The sequence below is a fragment of the Pipistrellus kuhlii genome, unplaced genomic scaffold (assembly GCF_014108245.1).
Source record: "Pipistrellus kuhlii isolate mPipKuh1 unplaced genomic scaffold, mPipKuh1.p scaffold_m20_p_8, whole genome shotgun sequence".
In the NCBI taxonomy this organism is placed as follows: domain Eukaryota; kingdom Metazoa; phylum Chordata; class Mammalia; order Chiroptera; family Vespertilionidae; genus Pipistrellus; species Pipistrellus kuhlii.
Window position 1 is genome coordinate 25,198,153 of NW_023425584.1, and position 13,868 is coordinate 25,212,020.

Below are 13,868 nucleotides of genomic sequence, written 5' to 3' on the forward strand. Positions count from 1 at the left end.
TGGCTGATAGTTGTTTTAGGTCTCCCTAATGTGAAAGTCTGTGTTTTAAATAAATTTACATGAAATTATATATTTTTTAATTTTTTTCTCTGTTTTACTTCTGAATTTTCCAGATATTGCTTTATATTAACATAGTACAAAATTAGAATGAAATGTATACAGATTTTACCCAATTTTGATTAAACTTGGAAAAATTTCAAGTTGAAAGGCTGATTTCTGATATACTTGACACAGTGAACACATATATTAAGGCCTTGAACTAATTGCCATTATTTAATTCTTGGGTGATACATCACAGGATTATGCTTAATTTCTATTGGAGAAAAGCCCCAGTATGGTCTAATGTTCCAAAGCTTAGTCCTTTAGTAGAATCATGATCACACAATTTCAAATGTGAAGAAACTCAAGTAGGTATTCTATATTAACTGATAAACAAAACTCATTTAAGTTTCTATCCAAATTACACAAAGATTTTACTTATCCTGCAATGATATTTTTTTACTTTTACCATAGCATATTTGATCTACAGAAAAGCGAATCACCTTTTCCAAGACAGATATAAAATAAAATAGGTTAAAAATACCCTATATCTCCTGGCTGGAGTGGCTCAGTAGTTGAGCATAAATGACCTATGAACCAGGAGGTCACGGTTCAATTCCCAGTTGGGGCACATGCCCGGGTTGTGTGCTTAGTCCCCAGTAGTGGGTGTGCAGGAGGCAGCCGATCAATGATTTTCATCATTGATGTTTCCATCTCGCTCTTCCTCTCCCTTCCTCTCTGAAATCAATAAAAATGTATTTTAAAAGTACCCTATGTTGCCCTAACTGGTTTGGCTTAGTGGATAAAGTGTCAGCCTGCAGACTGAAGGGTCCCAGGTTTGATTCTAGTCAAGGGCATGTACCTGGGTTGCAGGCACATCCCCAGTAGGGGGTGTGCAGGAGGCAGCTGATCGATATTTCTCTCTCATCAGTGTTTCTGACTCTCTATCACTCTCCCTTCCTCTCTGCAAAGAATCAATAAAATATATTTTAAAAAAATACCCTATGTCATTCATAAAGTCATAGGTCTACTCAGGAAATAATATGCTTTCTTCTTATCATGAAAATTCATGTTGCAGCTATCAATAAATGGCCCTCTGAAACATGAGACTAGGTAGAACATCTCATTTTCTTTCCTAATAGGACTCTGTTAAGGATTATCCACTGTAGGTTTTTCACAGTGATACTCTGTGAACATTGATATAAACAATGATAGGCAGAATCCTAAAATTGCCCCCCAAGATCCACACACCACAGTGCATATACCTGAATAATCTCCAAGACTGTATATGATGGATCTTACTCCATATTACGTTATGTTACATGGCACAATTGACTTAAGAAAGGAGGATCATCTAGGAGGGAACAGCCTACTCACACGAGCCTTTTAAATCTGGGTCTAGAGATCAGAGACAGATATCAGTGATATTTGAAGCATGAGAGGGATTCTATGTGAGAGAAGATTCTCCACTATAAGATGTTGGGGGCCATGGGCAAGGGCTGGAGAGCAACCTTTAACAGCTGAGAGTGATCTACTGCCAACAGTAAAAAATGGGGCTCTCCATCCTCAAGCAACTGAATTCTGCCAACAACCTGGATGAGCTCAAAAGCAGATTATTTCCTCAAAGCCTCCAGAAAAGAGCTCAGCCCAGCTGCCATGTTGATTTCAGCCTTGTGAAAACCTGAGCAGAGAACCCAGTCACTTCGTGAAGGCCCTGAGATAATAAATGAGTATTGTTTTTAACAATTGGTAGCGATTTCTTACAAAGCAATAGAAAATGAACATACAGACTGTTATTAAGGCAAAAAGGAATCTAACATTTAAAATAACCATTGTAACCTATTAGTTGTCTAGTAAAGCAAAGTAAAAAGATGATAAACATGAGAAGTCTAGGTTAAATATTTGCCTCTGAAGCCATTTACAACCCCCTAATTCACAGAACAGGAAAGTAAAATAAATATGACTTTAAAAGAGACCTAATAGGTTTCAGTACAACAGAAAGTACTAGGTTTGCTTAATTCTGAATGCACAGCCTGCTAACACAGCAGTTACTCTCTCACTCACAGTTTCACTTCCCTGGAGCCCAGAGTTCGGACCCTGCAAGGCCAGAAACAAACTGAGGCTGCTTATGTGCCAAAGGACTAACATTTCTAGTCACCTTTGCAATGTCAGATATTTCTTTGCATTTCTCAAGTCCAAATTCTTGAAAGAAAAACTTGTATAACATTTAGGCTCTCAAATTTAAAACACTAAGAATTTCTGTTGGCCTTTGATTTTTGAAATCATGATTAAAGATTACAATGCTCAAAATGTTACGTGAATAAGCTAAATTTGTACTCACACTATAATATGCATGAGGACAGGTGAAGTCCTACAAAAGTCACAAAGACACCTGTAAATCCCCATTAAATTTAGTTCAACCTCTGGGCATGGTGATGACAATTTTTCCTCAAACATTTACAAACTGATATCATCCTGACCTCCAATTGAAAGCAAAAATTGGTGGCCAACCAAGGCAAGTATCCAGAACTGACTCTGCTCTTCTGTCAAGCAGACAGCATGCCAATAGACAATTTATAATATGCCAGACTGTGTCCCTGCAGAGTGTTCTGAGGTAGACCAGATGCCCATATGACGGCTCACTCCTGGGTCAGAGGAAAGGGTAAGCCAATGACATTCAAGCTACAATAAATAGATTTCTTCATCAGTCAGAATATGTACAAGATAAAGAGACAGAGAAGAGCTCAGCCACAATTCCATCTGGCTCAGCATATCTGCAGAAAAGGGAAAAAGGAGGTAATTTGAAGAAATTATTCTATTATCATACAAAAGAAAATTAGCCTTTTCTCAGAAGAACAGTCCTATAACCAATATGGAAATGGCAAAACAAAACAGCCTCACCCACTCAAGGATGAGACACTAGAATAGAAAGCTCACAGTTACAATTTCTTCGCCTATTCTGCCCATTGTGCACTTCTTACAAATTTGCCACCACAACACTTCACAGTAAGTGTAAATTCTGATCCAGGACAGAGTTACTAGAGAGAAAAGTTAGTCCAGGGGGGAAATAAATTAGGAGCCACTTAACAAAAAGTGTTAATTCTCCAGGTCACTGCATCTAGAATTAAGGTAAATCTGTATACACAGTGGCTGAAATAACTGAAGATTTGGTGACTACTAATTGCTTTGAAAATAAATGAAAATGAATGCAAAATAACTCATTTCTGCTAGTCTTTTGGCAGTTATCACATATTGTACCAACTGGTCCTACTGAGGCCCAGTTAAACAAATCTGCCCAGAGTGCTCAAAGGGATTCAGTAGTAGTCACAGGACCATAACTGCACAGAATTCACCAGAAGATTTTATTCCTTTACTTGGAGACTCTGAAAGCAGTGCTAACCACATTCAGTATCAGGTTTTCAGAAATCTCTGAAGAGAAATTCTTCCCTATTCCCAAATAGTTACTTCAAAAACCTCATTGCACAAGTGGTTCACTGGGGGGGTGAAACTCATCAAGAGATTAGAGTGGGCTGTTAAATGCTGGTGTTTAATAACTGACAAGAGAGGAGTCAGGGAAAGAACCAAGATAAAAGATCTTAATGGGTTGTGCAAATTGTAAAACAAACAAGTAAAAATATATTAGCTTGATAGTAACATTTTTACTCATTGATCCTACCATTTGTGGCCTACTTCTATGCAAGGAATTACTCTTTTTCCAAAAGCAATTAATTTACACTACTAGGTGAACCTAGTAGTAGTAACCTAAATGCCTGAGTATCCCACGTCAGAAGGAGTATAAATATTGGGATTCTTGTAAACTCATGCTATTTCAAACAATATAGTCTTTGTACTCAGACAGACATGAGTTAAAATACTACAAGCAGAGTGAATCATATGTCACAACCTCTCTAAGCTTGCTTCCTCGCGTTATTGATGTTTAATGTGATTTTCAAGTAATGAAACCATACATATATTGCAAAGTAGAATATTTTCATATAGCAGGGTAGTCCGATCCCCATCTGATTTTAATGTAGGCACATGGCCTTCATTGCACCCCAGACTCTCCTGCCATCTGCAGTAACTAGGTATGGAAAAGAGAAAGCCCAACATGGGGATTTAGCAGGTTGATCTAGCAGTGATGGCTTTCAGAGTTGAGTGATTTTTGTTCCCATTTTGCCATGCTATGACAATGCGACACTCTCCCCCCACCACTGCAACAATTTCAGGATCTGTAGGTCTTAGGGCCCTTCACTGGGTTTCCCAGAGTGTCTGGCAGGAATTTGCCTTCATTAAAATCATGCACTCTCCTGCCAAACTCACAAGAGCAAGCACTTTTCTCATAGAATTCACTCCCAAGATTAAAGGGTTTGTAGTCAGACAAATATTTAACACATAGGTCAGTGTAAAACAAATGGTTCATGTAGCCAATTGCCCCCAAGCTTTGAGCCAAGCGATAGAGGGTAAGCATGTCATTCCCTTGAGCTTTCTGCTCACAGCTGGTGGCAAAGCTTGTCTGGCCTGCTCTCCATCCCTCTTCATCATCTGTGGCCTACCCGAGGCCCAAGAGGGTTTCACAGGAATTTGTTAAGCAAATATCTTACAGCATCCTTATTTAAAGTCAATCCCTTTGACATGCTTCCAAAAGCTATGATCTAAAGAATTCTAGAAGTTCCTTGATTTTCCCTCCTGCTTTTCTTAATCTTCAATCTGCCTCCCATGGCTGCTCAGCACTGACTAACATCAGGCTCTTCTGATAAATCTGCCTACAATGTACACAGAAAATTCTCTCAACCCAGCTCTGGTTTGGGTGTGTGTGTGTGTGTGTGTGTGTGTGTGTGTGTGTGTGTGTGTGTGTGTGTTTGGGGGGGGGGAGGTTCTGTATATATGTATTACTTTCCTCAAGTGTAGCATGGATTTAGAATGTGAAACTATGCACATTAAAACAAAGACAGCAAAATGGCAATAAAAATGCATCACAAAATTATAGGAGGGACAATTACTATAAAGTAGTTGTATAAGAAGATAATAATTCATCACTATTTGTGGAGAAATTTCTGGCTTCTGAAATCCAAGTTTAAAGGACCACAAAGCAGATCTCTATTATTTCAGGCATGCTTATTGAGACAAACACCTACGTAAACACATCCACACATGCATGCACTGTCCAATAACTTACAGACATTCTTTACAACAATGAGCAGGCTGGCCTTATGCCCACTTAAAACCACTGTAGTTACAAACACCTGTCTTTCATGTACAGTAAGCCATCCATTTTCCAAGGCATTTGTAGCTATTGCAAATAGAGGCTTCAGAGCTTTTAAAAACCAACACTCCTATAGCATTTCAAAAGAGAACTTTCCCTTTATATAACACTAGAGGCCTGATGCATGAAATTCATGCAAGTATAGGCCTTCCTCCCCCGCCCCCCAACTGCCAGCACCGGCTTCCCTCTGGCACCCATGGCCCAGGCTTCCCTCCAGCCACTGGCACGCACCTGGGACCTGGACTTCCCTCGAAGCCCCCACCCCCACCCCCACTTTGTCCAGAAGGTTGTCTGGAAGGATGTCTGGAAGGACATCTGGTCTAATTAGTATATTATGCTGTTATTATTATTGCTTGGGGGCAATTGGCTACATGAACCATTTGTTTTACACTGACCTATGTTAAATATTTGTCTGACTATAAACCCTTTAATCTAGGGAGGCTATTTCTCCTTGAATCTCCTAATGTTATGCACTATAGCATCATTTTATTCTCGAGCCGATACTATTTCTCTACAGAGCTATATTTTAACATCAAATATTTAAGACTAATCCTTATTTTCCCAAGCAATGTTATGGTCAAGTCTTGATATCTATAAAGAAAATGGAAAGTAAAACAACTGTGTAGGACTACTTTTCTACAGAGGAAACAGCAGATTATAATCAAAGCACACGTGCTATATATATATACTCAGTTTACCAGATAACCCTTGTCCCTGTTTAAAAAAAAAAAAATCACCCATATGATACTGGGGGCCGGAGGGGTGTGTGAAAAACGCATAACTTTATGGAAGACACCCCCCACCCCACAACTACTATCTCACCTCATTTTGAGAAACAGCCTCATTTTTTAGAATAATCAGGTTCCCAGCACTCTGTCCACTTTGGCCCGTGAGGTGCCTGTTGTCATTTGCTGCTGCTTGAGCTCCCCCAGGCCCAGGTCCTGTCTGCGCCCCTGTGTTGTAAAACATGAAAGTGTCACTCCCTGAGCCTGCTGTCAGACAGGCCTTGTAGCAGTAGGTCTTGGTGAGGGAGCCATTCCCTCGCACTTCGATGAAGTGAGGCTGCACTTTGAGGCCATGCGGTATCCTGGCATCAATGTTGTTATTGGCCTGTTTGTACAGTTCTGCAGAGCACCGCTCCCTCACTCCACAGAAGCCTCCACAGCATGGGGTGCCATATGCAGTGTAGCGGTAGCACTTGATGATGCTCAAGACAATGATTGTCAGAAGAAATATAAAAGACACTGTGCTTAGTGCTATTATGAGATAAAGTGTGATTTCAGAGAATGTCTGAGGACCCCTAACACGTCTCTGAGTATCAGGGAGGATTTTGGAAACTCTATCCACCACAGCGACTGTAATGGACACAGAGGCTGACAGGGATGGCTCTCCATTGTCTCGGACCACCACGGTCAGGTTGAAAGTGGTTCCACTCTCATCTCCCATCTTCCTGGTAGTCCTAATTTCTCCTGTGTGCAGTTCTACTTTGAAAAGGTCCGAATCAGAAGTCTGGGCCAGATGGTAAAAGAGCCAAGCGTTTTGCCCAGAGTCTGAGTCCATGGCTATGACTTTGGTGACCAGGTAGCCAGCAGAGGCAGTCCGAGGCACCATCTCAATGGCTGCTGATGAATTGGTTGAGGTAGGGTACAGGATGGAAGGGGCATGGTCATTCACGTCCACCACATACACGTTGGCGGTCACAGTGCTGCTCAGTGGTGGGCTTCCCTTGTCTTGGGCCTCCACGGTCACGAAGAACTCGCGAAACTTCTCATAGTCAAAGGAGTTGACAGCATAAAGGTTGCCACTGGCACTGTCAATGGAGACATAGGAGGTGACGGGCAGCCCTTGAATCTCCCTCTCCAAAAGGGAGTAGGTCACCTCTGCATTCTCCTTCGCATCGGGGTCTGTGGCTTGGACAGTGCAGAGCAACACCCCCGGCAAATTGTTCTCCTGGACATAGATGGAGTAGGAGTCCTTGGGGAAGCTTGGTGGGTTGTCGTTGATGTCGGAGACCTCCACCTGCAGTGTCCTCTGGGACGTGAGCTGTGGCACTCCCCCATCCCTGGCTGTCACTGTGATGTTGTAGGCGGCCACCCGCTCCCTGTCCAGCGGGCCACTCACCACCAGTGTGTAGGAGTTCCCAAAGCCATTCAGTCGGAAAGGCAGTGCGGCCTCCAGGCCCAGGCTCACCTTCCGGTTGGGGCCTGAGTCTTGGTCATTGACGCTGAGGAGGGCCACCACGGTGTTGGGTGCAGCATCCTCGGGCACCGGGCTGTACAAGTCTGTGAGCACCACTTCCGGTGCATTATCATTCACGTCCACGATGTCCACCAGCACCTTGCAGTGGCCCACCATGGGCACCGGACCCCTGTCAGTCGCCTGCACATAGATCTGATAGGAAGAGGCCTCCTCATAATCCAGCGCCCCACTCACCCGCACTTCCCCTGTGCTGGCATCGATGCTGAAGAGCTGCCTCTCCCTGTCAGACGTGTAGCTGCTCAAGGAATACCCCAGCTCTCCATTGGAGCCCTCGTCCGGGTCCGAGGCATTCAGCTTCACCACCAATGTGCCCGGGGGCGCGTCCTCGCGAAGCTGGACGCGGTAGGTGGACTGGTCGAAGGAGGGAGAATTGTCATTCGTGTCCAGGACACGCACGGAGATCTGGGCCGTGCCCGAGCGGGCTGGGCTGCCCCCGTCCACAGCTGTGAGAACCAGGTGGTGCCAGACTGCCTGCTCCCGGTCCAGGCCCTTGCGCAGCACCAGCTCCAGCACCTTGCTGTTCTCCTGCAGGGGTTTCAGGTCCAGCTCGAAGTGCTCGCTGGGGCTGAGCTTGTAGGTCCGCACGGAGTTGGCGCCCACGTCGGGGTCCTGCGCGCTCTCGATGTGAAAGCGCGCTCCGGGAGCCACAGACTCGCTCACCTGCAGCTGGTAGTCGGGCCGCGGGAAGCGCGGCGAGTTGTCATTGATGTCCAGGACCTCCACCTCCACGGCGCTCACCGCCACGGGGCTGTGCGCCAGCACCTCCAAGCCGAGCAGGCAGCGAGGCCGCTGCTCACACAGCGCCTCCCGGTCGATGCGCTCGTTGACGAAGAGCGCTCCGCTGGTCAGGTCCAGCTCCAGGTAGCGCGGGCTGGGCGACCCCAGATGGTTGATGCGCAGGCAGCCGGGCCCCAGGCGCCGCAGCTCCAGCCCCAGCGCGCTGGCCACGTTGCCCACCAGCGCTCCAGGTGCCTGCTCCTCCGGCACCGAGTATCGCAGCTGGGAGGCCGCTGGGCCCGGCAGCAGCAGCAGGAGAGACAGCGGCAGCAGCAGCGGCAGCAGCCAGGACATGGGCGGCTGGAGGCGGACAGGCTCTGTCGCCCCAGATCTGCTGTCCGCCAGCTCCATAGCCGCCGGCTGCGGCGGAGGCAGCCGGGCAGGGCCGGAGGCAGCAGCTTCCCCAGCCGTGCTCCTCGCCCGCCCGGCCCGGCCTCCGCTCGTGCTCCCCGCGGCTCACTCGCTAGCAGACGCCGGGGGCCGCTCCCCTCGCAGGCCCTCCGGAGGGCTCCGCGCCCCGCCGCCCGGCCGACTCCCCGGATCCCATCTCCTCCGCTCGCCTCCCAGCCTCTCCGCTTGGCTTCGCTTCCAGGAGCCACCGCCGCCAAGGGGGAGGGAAAGGAAGCCGAGGGGAGGGGGTAGTGCTCTGCCGGTCCGGGTCCGATTCCACCGAGATAGCGAACGGCGGCGGCGGCAACACGGACGGCTCAGTCGCTCCAGCCACTCCAGCCCCAACTCCCGCACTCCGGACCCAGCGGATCCCAGCAGACCGCGGGGACGTGGCCACTCCCTTCTCCCCGCCCCCACCGCCCTGCTCAGCCAGGCGGCACGGCCCCTCCGCGGATCACCAGGTCTAGTAAGGAGATTACGGCGGGGAAAGCAGTTGTCTCTAGGACTCGGGCTGTCAGCTCCCCTCCTCCCCACCCCCCAGTAAAAAATTTCCAAGTGCAATTTAGGAAAATAAGCGGAAGGCCTTAGCGGAGTAGGGCACCTGGATGGCGGCTCCACATTAAAAGGAAACAAACGCACGGGGGAGGGGGCGGGGGGCGGCGAGGGGAGGGTGCTGGGGGTTACTAATGATGGGGGTTGATTATTCTGCAATACTTAATCGTTTTCCAGGGGAAGTGTTGGGGTCATTTCCCCTGGAAAACCGTAAGTATTGCAGAATGTGTTCAACTTCTAGGGCAAAGGGGGGTGGAGGTGGGGAGAGTGCCGTCTTCTTTCAAACCTAAAACTAGGATCCTGGATTCAGCACTCAGTCTGACCCTAGCCATGACCCTTCCTTTCAGTATGTGCCTTGGCAAAGAGACAATATTTCAGGTTTTAGAATTCTCTCTTTAAAAATTTGGCCCCAGGAAGCTGCAGGCTAAGACTCTTATTTGATCCCCCCCTTTAAAAAAAAAATCATAGTGGGGGGAGGGGGATCTGGTAAAATTTTAAAGAGATTCTTTCCTCAAGTTTTTCCTAATTTTACTTCAAATATTTTTCACTTGTCACCCATGACATTTTCTTTGTTCTTTTCCAGAGTGATTTAGATTTTTTTCTTTAATGGATGACAATGTCCCCAAGAGCTTGCAAAACCATTAAATCAAGAGAGTTACTCTTGATCTCTGGAGCCTGGCTGGAATTCGGGCTCCATTAACGCTTTGCTGTGGAAAGTCCGCTGTTATTAAGCAAAATGTGGAGGCTGGGGTTTATCTTACAATAGCCAGCAATTTCTATAGCTGCAGTTCATCTTCCATAAATACACTCTGAGCTCCCCTCAGACTCCACCATACGTGGCTGCAGAGGCAACAAAAAGACAACTTCTCTTCAGTGAGCAAGGAGGCAGGAGGATCACAGGAAGCCTTTTGCGCTGTGTCATTGCCTCTGCATCTCTGTTCTGAACATACCCTCTACCCAGGCCCTCTCATCTCCTCTACAGAGTGTAAAATCCATTGCCCCACATGCAAAAAGCACTCACTAAAATGTCCTTGCTCTTCTTCATCTCCTAGCATCCTCTCACTTTCAGCATCTTCCTCTGTGGGTCATTTGCTAGCAATGAACTGGAACAAAGCCAGGATAAGACCCGACATTTGGCATCCTTTCCTTCCTGAGGGGATAGCTGAAGAGGCCAAGGCAATGATCCTGACACCCAGATTTCAAAGGCCTGGACTCGCACATCCCTTCCTCCCACCCATCAGGTACCCTCGCTGACAACCTAACCAATTGTATTCTAGAGAAGCTCCCAGCTTCCTCCTATCACTGCTGCTTCTTATTTGTCCTCTTTGCTCCCTCAAGAGAACAGAGTGGGAAGCAACTTCCATCACATTCTATTTCTGTCTTCCTTCTTAGGTCTCTGGCTTCTCCCTTTCTGCTTCCTCCCAAAATGTCCCTACTGTAACTGTGTCTCTGTTTACTGTGGTAATTTGAGCTCAGAAAGCCTTAAACTCTCAAGCTCATGAAATGGCCTTTGTCTTCACCCATCACTTATTTCTGGAAATAAATGGCTTATAAGTGGGATCAAGTTGTAAGTTGTCAGGAAGAGTGACCTTTTCTTCCCTCATCTCCTCCCAGCCCCTCACAGTTGCTGCCTCCCCTGCCCACAACTCAGAAACCTGGCCACTGGATACTGACCATGCATGGACCTGTGCCCCGGGAAAGATCACAGGCACTTAAGGAAGAGATTAAAGTGATAGAGGCTTGGTGGTGTTTTTAATGGAAGTCCTCAAGTGTCACATCTTTGGAGAGAAAACAGGGCTTGTCTTTTAGCCATTTTATCATCTTCCAGCAAGGGCACCTGCCAGGTTGTCCATTTTGATGTGTCAGGGTCATAAGCTTTAACTAGTATTTATTCCCTCAAAGACCGAGAAGGCAAACACTATCCTCATGCTATTGTACTTAGCCTCCTGCCAATCTTACTAGTTGGTGGAATGGGATTGCTTAGACTGCTGGCAAGTGCCCTGTCTACAAATATTGGTGCTAATGCCTTGACTACGCACACCATTATGCATTCCCTTCCCTTGGATATTCAAGAGCTCCCTGTTACAAAGCAGTATAGCTCAGTGATTAGGAGCATAGACTTTGGAGTCAGCCATACCTCTGCCAATGACTAATTATGTGGCCTTGGCCATGTTACTTAACCTAAGCTTCAGTTTACTCATTTTAAATGAGGAAGACAATGTTAAGTAAAACTCATAGGGTCATTATGATTATATGAAATGATATATATGAAATAATCTGCATAGTGACTGACAAGTATAATATTACTATTCTTATTAAAATGCAACACTTTATTATCATCATCAAACCATATCTTAGTTGACAGATACCTATGGCAAGGCCCTTTAGGTATCAAATACAGATAAGCACCTGTAACTATGCCAGATAGGAAGTCAATGGTGATGGGGAAGATGGGCGTGCACCAATGTCATGCTTTCCCAATTATTTTGAGAACTTATCCTATAGTTTGGAAACAAAAATCAGTCCCTTTCTATATTATCAAGCAAAAGGGACTTCTGTCATCAGTATTCCTTCAAGGTATTTATTTCCTCACAAGATATTCACCTTTTAGGATATGTGAAAATACTTTAGCAACAGCTCTGACCAGTTTGGCTCAGTGGATAGTGTCCACTGGCAGACTGAAGGGTCCCAAATTTGATTCCAGTCAAGGGCATGTACCTTGCTTGGTTGTGGGCACATCCCCAGTAAGGGGTGTGCAGGAGGCAGCTGATCAATGTTTCTAACTCTCTATCCCTCTCCCTTCCTCTCTGTAAAAAAGCAATAAAATATATTTTAACAAAAAATACTTTAGCAACAGAGTACAGACAAGTTCCTAAACATGCTATCATCTCCAGCGCCCTGTAGACTTGGCACAGAGATACTTTTTCTAAATACATTTTTATTGATTTCAGAGAGGATGGAAGAGGGAGATAGAGATAGAAATATCAGTGATGAGAGAGAATCATTCATCAGTTGCCTCCTGCATACCCCGCATTGGGAATCAAGCCCACATCTTGGGCGTGTGCTCTGAGTGGGAATTAAACCATGACTTCCTGGTTCATAGATCAACACTCAGCCACTGAGCCATGCTGGCTGGGCCAGAGATTCTTAATTAATGTTTTTTAAACAGAACTAAATTTACATTTTTACTTGTTCATTTCTCTCAAACAGAAATAACTTATTTTCTTTCCCCCTTTCTGAATCTTATGTAGACTTCAAGATCCATCTTCAAACCCACCTAACCCATGAAACATTTTCTGTTTCATGGACTATGGAATCCTTGCAAACAAAATGAATAAAGAAAGACTGTAAGACAGGATAGTTAGGTGATTTTATAATTGTTTGAATAATAATGTCAAAGAATGCTTATTAATGGAATGCTTCAATTTGGAAGGAGAAGTCTAATAGGTAACTGCAGAGATCCACCCACCATTAATCTCATCCATTCAACATTTTATCAATGACTCAAGACAGAGAAGCATTAAGTTTCCAAGCCAATCCAGCAGCAGATTGAGGTCTCTGAAATACAAATAACAACTGCCTAGGTTAAGCCATGTTTCTAATTTACTAAAATTACTACCAATATTCTATTTGAAACTTCATGCATGACAGAAATTTGTAAAGTTTGTATTTCTGGCTTCTAGTATTGCCATTAAAACCTGTTCCAAGTTTTCATTCATCACTTAGGGCCTTTTGTTTTAATAGAAAACTTTGTTTGGCCCTGTTTCTCCTTTGCAATTCTTGGGATTTTAGCCATAGAATAAAATAAGATGGTAAGTTGGCACTAAAGAATGTTCTTGTTCCCAAGTGGGTTTTAGCCAAAGCATTCATTGATTTGAATCATTTTTTTTCCTATTAAAAAAAAAAGTAGATATTGTTAAAGTACCTTGGATTTGAAATATTTTCCAAGATATGACCTCAGGCTAAAGAAGACCATAGTTTCTCCTTTCTATAACCATTGTGCTTGGTGCTTGGGAAAAAAAAAAACTAAACAGTTCTCTACCTTTGCCTAAGAAGGGTCAATGATCAAAAGTTTCTGTTTATACACTCAGTGTATCAAGTAACTGTTGGCTTTAGGGTCCTCCTTACATCCTGATGCCTTAGCACTAACAGTTTTCCTTCTATTTCTATACATATTATTTCATTTAATCCTCACAAGAGCCCAGTGAGGTTAGTATTAATGAAGAAACTAGATCTCAAAAAAAGGCAAAGGAATTTATCAGAATCTCCAGGAAGCTTTTTACCATGTCCCTATTTCTTGAGATTTTAATACAGCATCAGACCACTACACATGTGGTCCTTATCATGAATCATATCATTAAAAAACCAAATCATGTTGCACATCTAAAACTAATATAATGTTGTATGTCAATTATACCTCAATTAAAAAAGAATTATATTAGAGGTCTCAAGCTATTAGTTTCTAAGTATTTTATATTCAACTAGAGGCCTGGTGCATGAAATTCATGCACTTGGGCAGGGGAGGGGGGGCCAGGGGAAGGGTCCCTCTGCCCAGCCTGTGCCCTCTCACAGTCTGGGAGCCCTCAGG

The 13,868-nt window shown here is 44.9% G+C and overlaps 1 protein-coding gene across 7 annotated transcripts in view; it reads right to left on the reverse strand.

The window, feature by feature from the left end:
* The window catches only part of LOC118711012 (protocadherin alpha-C2), a 109,352-nt gene that overhangs the window by 25,394 nt on the left and 70,090 nt on the right, over positions 1-13,868 (reverse strand). Inside the window, exon 1 of one of the 7 annotated variants that reach the window (XM_036423891.2) lies at positions 6,125-9,177. The exons of the other annotated variants lie outside the window; for them this stretch is intronic. Coding sequence (XP_036279784.1) covers positions 6,125-8,689 — 2,565 coding nt within the window. The 5' untranslated portion in view covers positions 8,690-9,177. Of the gene's footprint in view, positions 1-6,124; positions 9,178-13,868 lie in introns of those variants that run through there. 7 annotated transcript variants of the gene reach the window in all.